Source organism: Aythya ferina (genome assembly GCF_964211825.1).
Source record: "Aythya ferina genome assembly, chromosome: 6".
Classification (NCBI taxonomy): Eukaryota; Metazoa; Chordata; class Aves; order Anseriformes; family Anatidae; genus Aythya; species Aythya ferina.
The window spans coordinates 29739874-29756566 of record NC_140303.1 but is presented as its reverse complement, the minus strand read 5'-3'; the positions used below and the strand labels follow the sequence as shown (position 1 = coordinate 29756566).

The window sequence follows — 16693 nt, the reverse complement described above, 5'->3', positions numbered from 1 at the left end:
CTCAGTCTGCTGACCTATCTATCACTGCCAGAGCTGTCATGGGGAAAAACTTCTGGGCTGTGGGCAACTGCCAGAAGGAGACACAGGAAGGGAAACAGTGAGACTTCGCCAGTGGAAAAATTGCTGCCTTACAGAGGTTCACATTTGCTCTTCTCAAAGTATATAGGAAGTATTGCATTCAGGTTTTTAATGAGATTTTGGCAGAGGTATTATAAAACAGACAAAGAATCATTCCCAAGTTTCTGCAAGAAGGCTTATATAAAACTAAAAAGGCTGATTTACAGTATTTGTCTTCTTTGTTGAATTTACAGAAACCTTTGTAAACATTTGTACTCTCAGCTTTTCCTGTTTTCTTAGCTCTGACACAAAAGGTGGTTTTGTTGTTACCTTTTAGGCATCAAGCAATCTAAATTCTTCTGTTCTGCTCCAATGTGCAAAAGGTAAAACCTAAGAAATAATGAATTCTTTTTTCATGGAACAGTAACTTGAAAAGTCTAAGATAGAGTGCTGTTGAAGGCTTTCTTTAAAAGTCAAATTAAGGGCAAATTCCCATAGTCTTTTCACAAAGTCAGCTTTGCATGAATGAGAACTAAATTTGTTAAAAAGCTTTGAAATTTGAAAAAATAAAAAAAGTAATAACTAAAAAAAAATGAAACAAAAATCAAAGAACAAACTGAAAACAACCACAGAGTCCTCTGATAAAAATTCCACCTGCACAGGTACAGGCTTCTTTATTATAAGGCTTTCAGTGCATGATTAAGTCTTTCAGAAAGTTGGACTTTCACTGAACTCAACAAGAGTCCTATGCAACTTGGATGTGAATGACTTGTGATGCCCTATGAATCTCTGTGTGGATCATGTAAATCTGTGTTTATAATACGATTACCTGTGGGAAAGGCTTTTTAAAGTTTGAAAGCCATTCTGTCACTTGAAGTCTTTAAATCACAATAAAATGTTTTTCCAAAAGATATATTCACTACATGACACAGTGCTCAGTAAAAGAAATAGCTCCATGAAGCTCCAAGGTCTGTGTTGAACTAAGGTCATGTGAAATGTCATTGGCCTTCCTGTGACCTCATAGTGCTGTAAATCTTTCCATGCATTAGACTGGTTTTGAAAATTATACTGAACTGCTGATGATGGTTCGATTTGATCTTATGACATTTTAGCATAGTGTTTCTGTTTGCGGTACAGGAGACTAATTAGAGACTGAGTTACTTTGAATTATCTTTTTGGGGGTGGAAGGGGATGATCGGTGTGAGAAGGCATTTTTGGGGGCTTTTAAGTAATTTAATTCTTCATTACCTGGAATTTAGGTTTATTTTTCCATAAATTTATTTTTAGGAAAAAAATAACTTTCTCTGTTGAGTTGTGCATAAGTTGGTCTAACTTTTTGTGGGGTCCTCTAGCTGCTTCCTGAAAGCTGTCTGCAATGTCACAGATCAATAAAATTTGCATCAGTTTTACTCTTCTGTTTTCTAGTTTAATGTGTTTGCAGTAGCTTTCCTTGACAAAGAGAATTAGGTAAAACATGCAGTTGTATTTGCAACACTCTACTTATTATATCCACATAATTTCTCTGCTGATTCATTTCTGTTCTCCAAAACAGACATTGTGTTGTACAGCTGTTTTTTTGTGCACCTCTGCTATTTGTAACACACTTGTTTTAAAATGTTAAATAAAGCATTTTCAAATCTTAATATCTCAGTAATGTGGAATTAATTTTCATCATAAATAGAATAATAGAATTCTTCTGCAAAACTCTAGGACCAAGCACATGAGGTTGCTCAGCAATGTATCAGCAAATTAAGACAAAATAAAGGACAGCTAACATGACAGCTAACTGGAATCAAAGAAAGTGTTATCTGAGTGCAGAGAGAGTGGCTCAAAAGACTTTTCTGAAAATAACACTGTAGAAAATGGGACCATAAGCATTACCTAGTATACTTATCCCGTCCTTTCTTTCTAAACATTAATTTCATGTCATTCAAAATTAAATCAGAGATGAACGTTTACTTGTGTGCTCACTAACATCCAGAAAGGCCCATCACAGATTTCCTTATTAGAAACTTCCTTAATGTCAGTGAGGATATAAAACGTTTTAAATAGCTGCACCCTAACTAGCTCATTAATCTAAACATATTACTTAGATACTTTTCACTTAGGTGGACATGCAAAGGATAATTTACTCTATATACTGAAGCACCGGTAGTCCTTTTTTTTCCAGTCTGAGAAATAGAAAGATGCTTTTTGTAGAAGTTATACTATATACTTCACCTCAGTTTACCAAGGTGCTGAACATCGTTGGCAAGGTTACTACTTGGACCTTGTCACTAGATTAGTTTCTGTGAGCCAGAAGTAAAAGACTCTTGTAATCTCCATATTGCTCCCATCTCATAAACATTTAGTCAACAACCAGGTACCATGTAGTTACCTAGAAATATACTCTACCCTGTCCTTCAACAACCTCCATAAACATTGTTGATGCTAATTATTAATTTAGAAAGGGAAGAAAGCATATCTTGGTTTAGGCTGGAACCTGCAAAAAGGCATCCATGGAAAAATTTCATTTCTTGGTGTGAGTCTTCCACAAAGGTGGCAGTGTGAACAACACAGAAACTTTTTGTAGTCAGAAATATTGAGTTCTGCCACTTTGGCTCTTCCTTAGGAAAAGGATGAGATTAAACAGGAGACAGGGCTCCAAGCATTCAGCATACCTCCAAAACACTTCTGAAACAGAAAACAACAGCAAGAGCAAAAAAAGGGACTTTTTCTTTCGTTTTCCCAGGAATGAGCAGAACACTCCAGGCTTTACTTACTGGCAACTGAACATTTCATGCAAAGTGAAAGATTTGAGAATTTTTGTTTCATTAGGCTTAGCAGAGATAATTTCAGACATGCATTTAGTATGTTTTCTAAACGACAGGTTGTCATTGAAAATGAAGGGCTGCTTTGAATGGCAATGTGAAATTTATTACATCAAAATTTTTGACATTTGAATCTTAAGCTGTCATAACACAGTCAGCCCTATGTGATTTCGCATAGGCTCAAAACATAATCCATAAAAAGAAGAAAATGTGCAAGAAAATAGAGAGACTGTGCAAAAGACACGTTTTTCTCATGAGTAGACAGTTAAAATCAATTCAAGTAGCAAAAATTCAAACTAAAAATAAAATTTCTAGATAGGAGTAAATAATCTTGGACACATTTAGGCAATATTATAATTGGGAAAAAAAAAGAGATTTAACTGTGGTGTGAGGATTTTAAAGTAAATGATACCACTGGAGAAAAAGTCTGAATGTATTTCATCTCTTTTTAATAGAAATATGATGGCATTGTTGGCTCAGACCTTGGATTGCTTCAAGCGCTTATGATAGCCAAGCTTTTTTATTGTAACTAGTGCCATCTTGGTCCCAAATGTCTCTCCTAAGTAGCTATTCTAATTTACCCAAATACTTTACTAGGCTACTATGGGGAAAAACAATTTTAGACTTAAAATGCACCCAAGACATCTTTTTCCAGGATAAGTTCCTACTAAGAAATAGGCATTTAGGGTGGGAAGAATCTGCAGTAAAGGAGAAAGCTTTGCAATGACAAGACAAATCCAGACTATAACTCTTGCAGCCATTACTGTATTGTAAAAATTGTAAACTACAGTATTCTCAAACTTTAAATTTCTCAAGAAATTTGTGAGCTTGAGAGCTTAAAAAATGGAATGACTTTCCACAAAGGGGTTAAAAAAAAGACTACAACTTATGTTCTTTCCATCAAAACTCCCCAGAAGGAGATGCTTCTTCAGGGTTAAGTTTTGTATCTCAGGCTTGATGCCAACTTACCCACTGTGATTTAATTATCCCATTATCATCTCCTGTACTATGACACCACTCCAGGATTAATTGTACTGTGATCTCTTCTGTGTATGGGTTCCATTTTCTTCTTGTGAACTTTTAGTAAGAAAATCTATTATACAAATAATAAAAAATGTACTGCTCCTACACAATGATTTTAATAAAATTACTTTTCAGATAAGCTGAATGATTCAGTGTAAAGACTCCTACAACTTAAGTGTGTTTCAGTTCAAGCTTTTAGAGATAAAAGTTATCATGTAGCTAGGCTACACAGTTCTTTATATCGCTAGTGTAGGAAGTTCTGCTAATTCATTATTTTGAGGACACAAATAAATTAGACAGGTCAACATGAATAGGTGCTAAGGAAATCTTTGCAACCCTATTCTGCAGAATACTCCTAAATTCCTTTAAAATCTCCTTTCAAATTCCTTTCAAATTTCCTTTACTCTTGTAATCACTACACTACTAGTGTATTAACTTGCTCAGAAGCAAATATGCAAAGAATTAGATTCATTACCCTGCAATTAGATTCATTTCTCATCATCACTGATTGTTTTTCCAGGTATTGTAATGGCAAAAGATTTAGATATGGTGAAGCACGATGAGAAATTTTCAAAGTGGGGAAAAAAAAAAAAAAACACTAAAAACTAAAAGCTGCTGCAGATATGGTCACATCTTAGGTACTTCTGAGCTGATATAACTAGTTCAGAATAGAAATAAAGAACTCCAACACTGAACTAGAGCCACTTTCAGATCCTTTCATTCACTCTTCTTTCTTTCAACACCATTCACATTATGGGGTAGAAAGGAACTGTTATTCAGATACTTATGAATCATACAGTAAACCCCAAAACAAATAGATGATATTTTCCATTGGGATAACAGCTTTTTTATTTTAGACAAGACCTAAGCATATGCAAATGTATATCTGAGATCAGAGAATTACAGAATAATCTAAATTGAAAGACACCTCTAAAGGTCACGCAGTTCACTCCCTTGTTTAAAGCAGAACTGGCCTGACAGTAAGGTCAGATTGTCAATAGAATAGAGCTCACGTGGTTAAGTTCAGCAGTATGATCTCTATAAGGAGCACTTAAAGTAAATGAACTGGGACTCTGGCTAAAATTTCACTAAGGCTTTGCCATAAACTGTACAACCCACTTGGGGTCTGAATCCAGTACTCACTAAAGTCCAGGAAAAGAGTCCCCATTGATAGTGATGAGCTTTGGATAGGTCCTTTTGCATCTTGCCTTCGTATGTGTGAAGAAAAATGACAACGAACTATGGGATAATAATATTTCTCTATCACTGTTGGATACTGTGAGGATGAATTCAACAAACGCCTGTTGGCTACTTGAATGCTGCTTCTTTTTACTCCCTTGTCTTCAAAGCCACACTTATATTTAGATTGATCTTTCTAAGGCAGCTATATGGCCCCATTACTGTGGATCTGAAGAGCTCACAGCCTTTAACGCTTTTATCCTCCTAGTGCCCCTCTGATGTAGGGATGTTCTATTATCCGTGCTTTACTGATAGAGAACAGAGATACTAAAGCTTAGATTGGTTCCAGTGGGAATAAAATGCCTACTTACCTTTATATCTGCACATAAACGGCTTGCCCAAGGTCATTCAAGCAGTCTGTGGCAGAGTGAGTGCCCCTATATTTGAATTCCAGGTGAACCCCCTCTGCCTTAAATGGAAGGCTTTTTCCTGGAATTCAGAGATGGGTGTAGGGCAACCATTCAAAAATACAGCAGATTTCAAAAGCAGAAAAAAGTATCAGAGTGTAAGTAGCTTTTGACTAAAGAAAGTCAAAAGGGGCGGGGGGCAGTGAGAGACTTAAAAATTGAATAAAACTGTACTTTTCAAGAGTTCCAGCTATGCTAGCATAAGAAAAATGTTATCATAAGAAAATCTAGTAAGGAAGAGGTTTTAATCTTGTGAGATGTCTTTCTGGAAGACCTCTTAGAGATTTCTCACCCAGAGAAAAATGAATGGTAGAGTCAAGAAAGAAGATGATATAATCATGTGGTTAAGCAACCATAATCAGACTATTAGAGCAGGCAAATGAGCAGTGCTATTCAGGTTAGAAGAGACAGAATTTCAGGAGAGTATAGTACAGATGTACCCTATACAGGGTACAGTTTTTCTATATGGTTCTATATGGTTCTATTTTGTTGGTAACTTACATGGTACCTAAGTTTCAGTGACATTCAAAACAAACACTGCCGAAAGTCTAGATCTACTGCTAAGCATCACATGCCTCCAGAAGTTTATGCTTTTACTGAGGGGAAGGGGATGATGAAAAAGGAAGAAGTTGGAGCGTATTGGTTTAGGTTAACAGTATTCACCTTTTGGTAAGCCAACATTATAACAAGATATGGTTAACATTTTACCCATAAAATATTATAAATTATGAATGGACACATTAATGTAAGTTCTACCTTCCTAAAATGATAAAAGTCTAGTTCCTCATTTGATACTACAAGGCAAGCAGTCTTGATTTTGTAGCAGTTGGGCATTTTTCATTTTTTTATTGTCATTATTGGACAGTTTACAACTTCAGTAAATTTGGAGAAGATACAAAACAGGGTTGATAGACCGGACAATCTCTCCAGCATTCAGAGGGACCTTGACAAACTAGAGAAATAGGCAAAAAGTAACCTCATGAGCTTCAACAAAGAAAATTCAAGGGTCTACACTTGGATTAAGAATAACCCCATTCGCTAGCATTGACTGGCGGCCCAATCAGTTGGAAAGCAGCTTTGCAGAGAAAAGACCTGAGGGTCCTGGCGGACAACAAGATGACCATGAGCCAGCAGTATGCCATTCAGCAAAGGTGGCCAATGTTATCCTGGCATCCAGGTCTGCCTTGGGAAGAGCAATGTCAGCAGACAGAAGAAGATGATCCTTCCCCTGTACTCTCTATGAGTGTTGCATAACTGGAGTTCTGGGTTTGATTCTGGGCTCCCCAGTAGAAAGCAGACAAGGACTTACTGTAGTAAGTCCACAGAGGGCAAAGATGATTAAGGGACTGGAGTATCTTTTGTATGAAAAAAGCCTGAGAGAGCTGGGTCTGCTCAGCCTGAAGAAGAGAAGAGTCAGGGGAATCTGTGACCCGCAATGTGAGGTCATAAGGACTCTCCTCAAAAGAACTACAGCTGTGGGATAAAACTTGGCAAATGAATCCCTAACACAGAAGAATAGTCTGAGGAAATTCATTTAATATATGAAGAAGAAACCAGAATTAGGATTAGGCTGGAATTAAAGTGACCTGCTGGGATGAATTGTGAGATTCCTGGTACAGTAATAAGATTTCCTATCAGCTGGATGAACAAGTTCATGGCTCTTGTGTTACTATATAAGATTAACTACTGCTATCATTAATGTTATTAGTAGTACAAAATACCAAGAAACTTTGGAGCAAGAGAGAAGAAAACAGAGGAGGATGTATCCATTAGAATTTGTCTAGAGACAGATCTGTGGTGTTCAGTGGAACTGAATGCCAATCCGCTGGAGATACACATCTGGGCTTTTTGACATTCTAAGAATCTTGTACTTGTAAAATTACTATTTTTGTGGCTACATCTAGCTTCTCTCCGTGATGCTCAGTTGCAACTTGCAACTTCAGTTTGCTGGTTATATGTTTGAAGGTCTTTGTACTATGTTCCATTTGCTGTTCAGAAAAGCCTTGGTTTACTGATTTGTTATTTATAACTGGAGCTTTAAGGTAGAGATCATGACAAGCAATGCTCTTTCAATTTTTCAGCACTACAGATGACCCTTGACAAAATGAGATTTTTGCTTATCCCTTACTTGGGTTGAAAAGTGTCAGGTCCCCAAACCTGTCCAAAAAGGCTTGGAAGATTGCTGCATTCTGACCAAACATCAGTTATAATTAAGAGGAAAATCAGTTCCTGTCCTTAATCTACTCAGTAAAGCATGATGCAGAATGCACTGATGTCATTATATACAATTATATTGTACAACTAGACACTAGAGGATGTCTATTGTTTCTGTCTAGCTACCAGTCCCAGAGGCTTTGGGTGCTATTAATAAAGCAGATAAATTGAAATAATGAAACAGATGGTAGGCTTGATAGGGAGGCCCAACTCTAACAAAGGACTACAACGTTTATATCCAAGGAAGCATTTAGAATCTTACTAGGAAAGAATGACTCTCTTATGTAAAGTACTGTGACATACTTGAAATGAAATAGAGGAATTCTACTTTCCAAATTTATGGCCAAGTTTTCCGGTCTTGTAATGGCTTTGTAGTGTGAAAGGGTAAATACAAAGACTGTCCATGCACAGAGCATGCAGAATTGTGGCCACAGTGCTACATGTAACACAAACATTCCTTGCACAATTCAAACAGAAAAGGACAGGGAGTGCAATATGGATAGAGAGGATGAAGGCTTACAGCACTGTTCTTATCATTAGGAAAAAGAAATGGCTTCAGAGGAGCAAGCTACAGTCAGCAAAATGATGCCACCCTGTGCAGCCACACAGGCTGTATGAATCACTTTACTGGAGTGAGCAATGGGAAAAGATAATATTGCTATCAGTGCAAACAAGTAAAGCTGCCAGATTTTTGCATAGACAAGCTTTTACAAGTAGGAGTACTAGAATGCTCAGGCTAACCTTACAGCTAAATCAGCCAAATAAAAAACCAACTCTGTTAACAAGCCAGCACACAGAACAGGTTAACTCAAGCACTATAATAACTGATGAATCCAAAATATTTTTAGTAAAACCTACCTGTGACCTTGCCCAAGGTAAGTGATTTGGTGGCCTTAAAATCAATCTCAGAAAAGTTGTGTTTGAGTTTGAGAACTTGATCAACCTGGAAGAAGACAAAAAATTAGTTCATTAAAACAGCACACAGATACCCCTAGATCTTTCTCTGTACCACAAACTTGTGGGAAAGCTCTCAGCTGCAAATAACTTAATTCTGCCCCCAAGCGTGATTCAGTTTCTAAAGATAGCAAAGTGAATGTGCTTTAATTTTTGAATGAGAAGCTGAAGGTGCACAAGTATAGTCATATAAAGGGATTTAAAGAAACTTCCCCTGCAGAAAAGCTTAAAATGTTTAACACTGAAATTCCCCTGCTTCCCAAATTTCATGTCTAGTCACTTCAGAGTGCACTCGAAGGAGACCTCTCTAGGAATGCATTGTGGAGAATTAGTTCTCAATAGAAGAAAGCCACAGTGTGGCAGACAATAGAAGACTGGCAATAGAAAAAAACCCTGACTGTTAGCATAAACCTCCTTCCTAGATAATCAGGCCTACCTATTTTAGTTGCTGTGTTAACTGCATATTATTTTAACAACAAGAAACGGAAATTGCAGAGGAAAGAAAAAAGTATGGTGCTCCCTGTGTTTCTTTTGCTTTCTCATTCTATTCTTTCATTAACACATGGTTTCTCCTTAGACCTACCCTGCCACTCCTCTGTTAAATGATCATGGACCAGACATACCAAATTTAATTTGGAATTTGAAATGATGTAATTAGCCTCAGAAGGAAAGCAGAAGGAGCAGTAAGATGGCACTCTTCATCCTGCCTTTGAAAAACAGGCAATGCAAGAGAACAGGGACAGATGAGGGGTCTCACCTCCCATGAAACCACCACAGTAACAGGGCACACCGAAGGGTGGGCCTACATCTAGCAAAGGAACAGGACATCAGCAGGCACACAGTGGCTGCACCCTGCCTTCCTACAGCCCTTCCTCTTTGAGAAGATGAAGCTGCTGTAGTCATATCTTCCTTTGGGGCACATACACCTAATGAAATAACTTTCCCTGGTGCTCCCTCCTTGGTTGTTTTTCTCCATATGGCAGCTTTTAAATGATATATGTTGTGTACTCCCTTTGGGCCTACAGGTCACACAGATAACCCTAGGCCCCAGCACCGCTCTAGTGGTCCAGATGAATTTCTAGTCAAATGTGTTTCCCAGTTCACAGATTGTAAGAGACAAGGGAGAAATCACTCTATAGAAAATACCACTGCTGGGCACTCTTTGAGGCATGGTCTGGGCCAGGCCGTGGTCTGGATGGAGCTTTTGTTTAACTCACAGGGCTTTTCTGCTGCTGGACCTCCTACTGGCAATCAGGCACTGAAATCAGTGTGTCTGTTTGTGGCATGAAGTATTCCTTTACACCAAACTGGGAATTTAGCCCTGAAAATAAGCCATGACATACCTGAATGATAAGCTCTCTGCCATCTCTGTTAATCTTCACATGGTGCAGCTCTCGGTTGGCAAAATTTCCAGAGTCAATTGTGAAAATAAGAAGCCCATCCTTACTCAGCTTATATCGGACCTGTAAACTTCCTTAAAAGCAGAGCAAAATTATATAAAACTTGTGTCCATAATGAGATACTGTTCAATACCTTTACATAACATATAACTTATTTTCATTATAGTGGAGAAACAAGGTTAAAAAGTCAAGAAACAGGTTGAAGAGAAATGACAGAGTTCACACTTTAATGAAAGGTATGGAAAAAAAAAATGCACTGGAGGAGTTTTTCTTCTTACTAGCTAACAAACTCTGCTGTGGAGAAACATAACTTAATAGAGTAACTGAGTGTAACAAAGAAGACAGTGTCTGTCCCCAGGTCAGACATTGAGCATGGCCCCAACAGCTGATCTACGGTAGTCTGTGAAGGATTGCTTCCACCAGAGGGCATGCAGGCCTTGCACTATTCTGTTAAACTAATATTGGTGCATTTTACTATTCCAAGTCAGGACTTCATCAAGATATAACAGCCAATGCAGAAGACAGTGACGACTGTGAGAATTATAACTTAATTTCAGGCATTTAAAGGCCCAGATTCATTATGATTTATATGCTATGCGAGAAAAGATATATTGCAAATGATTAGCAAAAACCACTTTGGTTTTCTAAACTATTTGAAAAAATAAATAAAATTCGTTTAAAACAAATCCCAAACATCTCTTTTAGTTTTTGCAGAAAATAAATACAGCATTGTGACTTCAGAGACACACCACTGACCCTTGATGTAGTCTGGCATTTTAGAGAGGTGAAGGAGCAGCCCTGCTTGGCTCCTCTGTTTGGCCATATTATTGCTGTAATACTGACTTCTTGTCTAGATTTAGAGGCAGAGGGCAAGAAGTGGTTCTCCTTCACTGCATAGCATAGACATAACTGCTCTCCTTACCCTTGGCCTTAATGCAGGAATAAGTGCAGCTGCACTGCAACAGCACTTGCAACTGCTGTCCTTAAGGCTCTTGCAAAACTACTTTATGAGTATAAAACAATGGATAAACTTCCTGCAGAGAAGGAATTTTGCAACCCCTATGCAACTCACAGTTATGTCAACAGTTCTTCCAAATTGGACCCAAAGTCCTATTAAATCATCTCTCTTCCTTTGCCCCACCAGGATGTTTGCTGCTCAGGCTCCTAAGAGCTGCTCTTCTTGTAACATTCTGTGTAATCCCACATGAGAACTACCTCTCTTTGAGCTTTGAGGGATAGAAACAAAGCTTTTGTAGATGAGAGGGAAAATGAGAATGAACCACTACGATGAAGGCTTTTTAGCTGACTGAGAGGTCTACTGGATCAGGTGATGGTTTAAATGAAAAAATAAAAAAAGTATTTAAAAGGCATTTACTTTCTCACATGTAGTCATGGAAGTAAGAGGGAAATTTCTGAAGAGATCAAGGTCTCTCCTTTAGGAGAGACAGCTCCTAAATTATCCAGTGTGATAATATAGGTCCTGATTCAGCTGCTCTGATTCATACTGCAAAGCTCCTGTCCCCTCATTGCATGTCCAGGACAACTGTTTATCACCTTTAAAGTTAAAGGCCCAAACTTATATCATAGTGCCGTTTTCTTGTACATTTTCTGAGTGATGCATCAACAGGGAATAAAAGTGGGAACATCTGATAATAACATTAGAAAGACATGAGAAAAAAAAAAGCCCAAGTGTAAAAAAAGTTAACAGAACTTCTTCAGACTTGCTCATTCAGTAAAAAGTGGAATGGTTGTCTCAACCTGCATGTCACAGCTGAGATGACCACACAGAATAAAGTGAAATGCATTGTGACAGAGTTACAGAGTGGTCCTAATTGAAAATCACATCCCAGAAGAAGTGTTTTATCAGCCACTCACACCTCTTACCTGCAGTCTTTGAAAAAGGCCTAGTGCAAAAAATGGAACACGGCCAAGATTTGGTCTGTGACCTTGTACTAGTTGATTAGTTTGAAAATCTAAAAACATGCTTGTCTGCTCTTTTCAAATGCTATGATCACACCAGTATATAAAATAAAAATGGTACTACTACATCCAGGCAATCAACATAGTAACCAGCACATTTGTGTTCAAACAATCAGCAAGATATGCAATCTATCCAGGCTCTTAGCTGCTTCAAATAGGGATTTACTCATTGTCTTCATCAGAGAAACACCAATTTCTGCTTTAAAGTAGAAATCATTTGTTCCACAGAGACAACGGAGGACGTTCTTGGCATTCATTAAGAAATAATTTTAATTTCTGTAGTGATATTATTTTATCTTAAATCATCAAAAGAAATAAATGAATAGCATCTTATCAAATTGCTTTGAACACCGATAGAAAGTTTTTTATTATTATTATTTTTTATTGGATGGCTGTTCTTCAAAACCATTTTATTCAAGTTGGCATTTTGCCTGTGGTCAAATTTGCATTAATATAAATCATAAGTATATGGGCTCATGTCTCCAGAGATGTTTTGGCATTTACACCAATGGAGCTGAGAGCTGATTTTGATATGCATTCAGTATCAACATTTTTAGTGTTGGCAGAATACAGAATTGTTACTTTGGTAGATTACATTGCCTTTTTACTATTTGACAGGCAAAATAAATGGGTTATTAATTAAAATTATTATTAAGATTTTTTTTTTGGCCTCTGAATTTTGATTATCTGGTCTGCTGGCTTTTTCTATCATATCATCCTAGTGTCACTAACCACAAATAAAAACCTGTGCATAAACCAGTTCCTATTCTCATTTTTGCATCATTTCTGCTTCACAATAGGGATTCACACTAATCATAAGCAGCATAATTTCTGACAGTCTTGTTGCAGTCATGCTTGTCATCTTCTTTTCAGCTCCCTGTGTCTGAGCATGCACACCTGGAGTGCCGTAATGCTCAAGCAATGCACTGCCTGTTGTGTTTTCTTCCTTCTCTAATATATTTAGAATTGTTGGAGGTAAATTCTATCAAGTCCATAAAAGAGGGAGGGAAGGAAAGAGAGAGGTATCATGTTTTTGGCCTTGGGCAGTGAAATTTTACTGGACATATTACCTCAGTAGTATTAGATAAGAGTATATTCACACTTAATGATTATAGCCATCCCTTTTAGCTTCAAATTCTGGAGGTAACTGCCACTGCAGACTATGGATCAACATGCAGATACACTGCGCTACCTCCAGAACAGCCTGACAGAGGAGCAGGCATAGTTTAGCTGCTGTGTGACCTCTTTTCTCCACTTCTGCAGGAAATGAGTCCACATGGGCTGCAACACTACTATGACAAGGCGACTACTAGTGTCAAAGCTAGTTTGCTACACACCGCTGTGGCTTTCAAACTGTAATTTGCAGTAGTATAATCCATGACTGTAGGGCTGAATGACATCCCCCCGCTCACATCAAGTGGCTTCACAGCCATTTTAACAGGATTCCATGGGGATCCCCTTGTACAGAGGAATGTTCTGGGAAATAGACACCAAACGGAAGTATTTATGCCATCCCATATTGGTGAATAGGTAGGGGTTGATTCTTCTGAAACAAAACACTCCCAGGGTACACTTTCAGTGGTGATGGAGGTCAGGGTTAGTACTTGCTAGCAGTACACTAATGATCAGTATCAGCATAACTAAACCCCAGGCAGCTACAGAAATAGCATGGTGCCTTCAAACCGTTTCTACCCATTTCCTGGGGACAAGAAAGATGAAGTAGCAGCTCTTGAGTCTAGTAATAATACATGGATATTATGCTGGTTCGAGACTTCAAAGTGCTCAGCCTGAAGAAGAAAGTTCTTCATATGCAAGGTTCTTGTCATGCATACCACCAGGACTACTGGTCTTGTGTCATTTTGTCTTGAAGAACCAAACAGCAAGAAAGGGAATGACAAGCCCTTGGGGTCTGAGACTTCTCTGCAGGACTTTTGTTTATAGAAACGGGTTTTAAATGAGCCCAGATTGAACCCAACATCTAAAACAAGTTCAGTAGCAGTTTTTAATGACTTAAACTGGCTGGAGCAGCTGGCAAGACATCTTGCACCCCTCTGAGAAGCTGAGGTTAGTGCAGGGAGCATGTGTGGCTGGCACACATAACATGTGCAGCTTTATCACCATCATGTAACATCAGGAAAAATCATTTAAATCAGGGCAGGTGACAAGTTCAGTTTGGGAGAAGTGTGTATGTATAAAATATGAAATACTGCATTAGGATAAGGATCTTATAATACACCTGCATGTCCCGTTGCCACAGAGGTACTCAGAAACACAAAAGTACCAACAGAACCACTTCAAGCTCTATCACACTGGCAGTCAGCCTTGTCAGACAGTAAGGTGTTACTGATGCTAACCCTACCCACCCTCAGCACTTACTGAGCTATTGCTAACAGACAAAATAATAAAGGACTGCACCAATTAAACAACAGGTGGGAAATACTAGTAAGCCTATTGATATTGCTGCTATTATGAAAAGAATTAAAATATTTAGCCCCGAAAGTAATTTGCAACTCGTAAAGTAGAAATGTCGCTTTTTCATTCCTGATTGCAGAATAGCAAATGACAGCTTTCGGTCATCTCCACCACAAAATACCTCTCTGGAAACTTGTACAGCTTCAGTGTCTCTCTTTATAGCCTAGATATTTAAAAATGAACAAATGCTTTCTTGGTTAGGAGCAGCTGGCTAAGAAACCTGCTCCTTAATTAGCAGCTTCTCCCCAGGGATATTTACTCAGTAAATTTACTCTTCAGTGGAAGTTCCACTGGTGATTCAAAGTACAGGGCCCATTCTCCTCTGCATCCACTGGCTTTTAACTAAGAAAATACTTGTACATTTTTAGGAGATGACTCTTGCTATTTGCTTTGCTCAGAGAAAACAAAGAGGAGAAACTGCTGAACATGTTTGCTGATACAATTTCTCAGCTGCAGTGTTGGTTCAGATGACACTGTTCTATAGGGTTAAAAAATAAATCATGCCTCCCAAATTCTGCTAATCTCTTATGACAATGAAAAAGATGTTTATTTGAATACTTCACACTCAAGACTTGAAGCATTCAGGACTTACAGACCATATTCAAGACATCGTATATTAATAACACACTTTCACATTGCATTTCTTCAATTTAGAAGAAAAACAAAAATGAAACAAACAAACAAAAAAAAACCAACTAACTAACTAACCAGCCCCCCTCCCTATAAACAAACAAGCAGGCAGAATAGGAGTCTGTCTGGAGGCCCATGACCTCAGCTTACTTTGCAATCCTGCTAGGCAGCTGGAGCAGAATTAAGAATTTCACTTAAACGTCAACAAATGCAGCTAGTGCCCTTATACGACTGACAAATTTGTTTAACCTTGGTAGACATCTCATTTCCACCAGCCACCAGTTGGCTTAACACAGGCTGACCAGCAATTAAAAAGGAACTGGCAGATGCATCTTACTCCAAAGATAGAAAATATTGCAAGTCTAAAAGATGACCCAGAGGTCCACAGTTGTATAGCTCATCATGCAGTGGCTTATACACCAAGGTTATTCCAATGATTTTAAGGGGAATGTTCTACACAAAACAACCCATAGTCATGCCCATGTGGCTGGGCCTAAAATGGGAAAAGGGCTAACCCATAGATATGGAATATACTAATCAATGTCTACATGAGATCAGCTCATGGGTATCCTGCCATCATACACAGCAGTATATTTGTGTACCCTGGAGGCAACGGAGAGAGCACTGCCACCATTCAGGATTTACCAACTTTTTACTATTGACAAATCATTTTAATTCTCTGTGCTACAGATTATCTGTTGGTGAAGCAGATGAATGCTAACATCCTTTGGAAAATTATAGAAAATCTCTGGATGAGCAGCAGTTTCAAATAATACTATTACCCACTATCATCTGTTAGTCATTATCACTACCTCTCCATGTCATGTCTAGCTACTTCTTTCTGATGAAGTACTGGTTGCCTTTTCTTTTACACTGTGATGCTACATTAATTACTTTTTCCCCAAAGGTAATTTAATGCAAAGATGAAGAGAAGAGTTCAGGGCATCAGACAAAATTAAATCTCCCTGAAATTATCTGCTTTCTGTTTCTGAGATTTATTCTGGTAATTTTTAACCTATACTTTTTCCATACATGCTATGGAATTTCAGAAGTCAATTTAAGACCCTTCATTTAACAAAAGCTATCCGTATAATACTATTGGATCTGATGCTCAGATCTCTCCTCTTGTCTTTGAACACACACTGTATGCCATTAATCTTCTCATGGTCAGACACTCAGTAGGGTCCTACAGTTCACTCATCTTTGTATACAGAAAAATCTTGCCAGGCTTTGATCTTACAGTGTACTTTAAATTTAAGATTAGTGTAGCAGCCAGGCTGGCAGGAAGAGCCTTTACTTTTTACCCAGTGAACAAAACAAAGTATCATTTTATGATTTATATTTCACAAATTCAACCTGGCTTTGCAAATTACACATCAGCACTAACTCTGTGCAAACAGCTTGCAGGCAAAAAAGACCAAGAACCTCTGCTGTGATACCCCAAGGAATCCACGCCAACCTGCCTGCACCAAGATCCTGGCTCATACCATTAGGCCTCTTTGCAGTA

General features: G+C 38.1%; 1 protein-coding gene across 1 annotated transcript in view; it reads right to left on the bottom strand.

Moving 5' to 3' along the window:
• The window catches only part of CNTNAP5 (contactin associated protein family member 5), a 293099-nt gene that overhangs the window by 15238 nt on the left and 261168 nt on the right, over nucleotides 1–16693 (bottom strand). Inside the window, exons 21-22 of the mRNA XM_084523263.1 lie at nucleotides 10048–10178; nucleotides 8609–8693 (exon numbers count right to left, since the gene is read on the bottom strand). Of these exons, the coding sequence (XP_084379389.1) occupies nucleotides 8609–8693; nucleotides 10048–10178 (216 nt within the window). The remainder of the gene's footprint in view (nucleotides 1–8608; nucleotides 8694–10047; nucleotides 10179–16693) is intronic.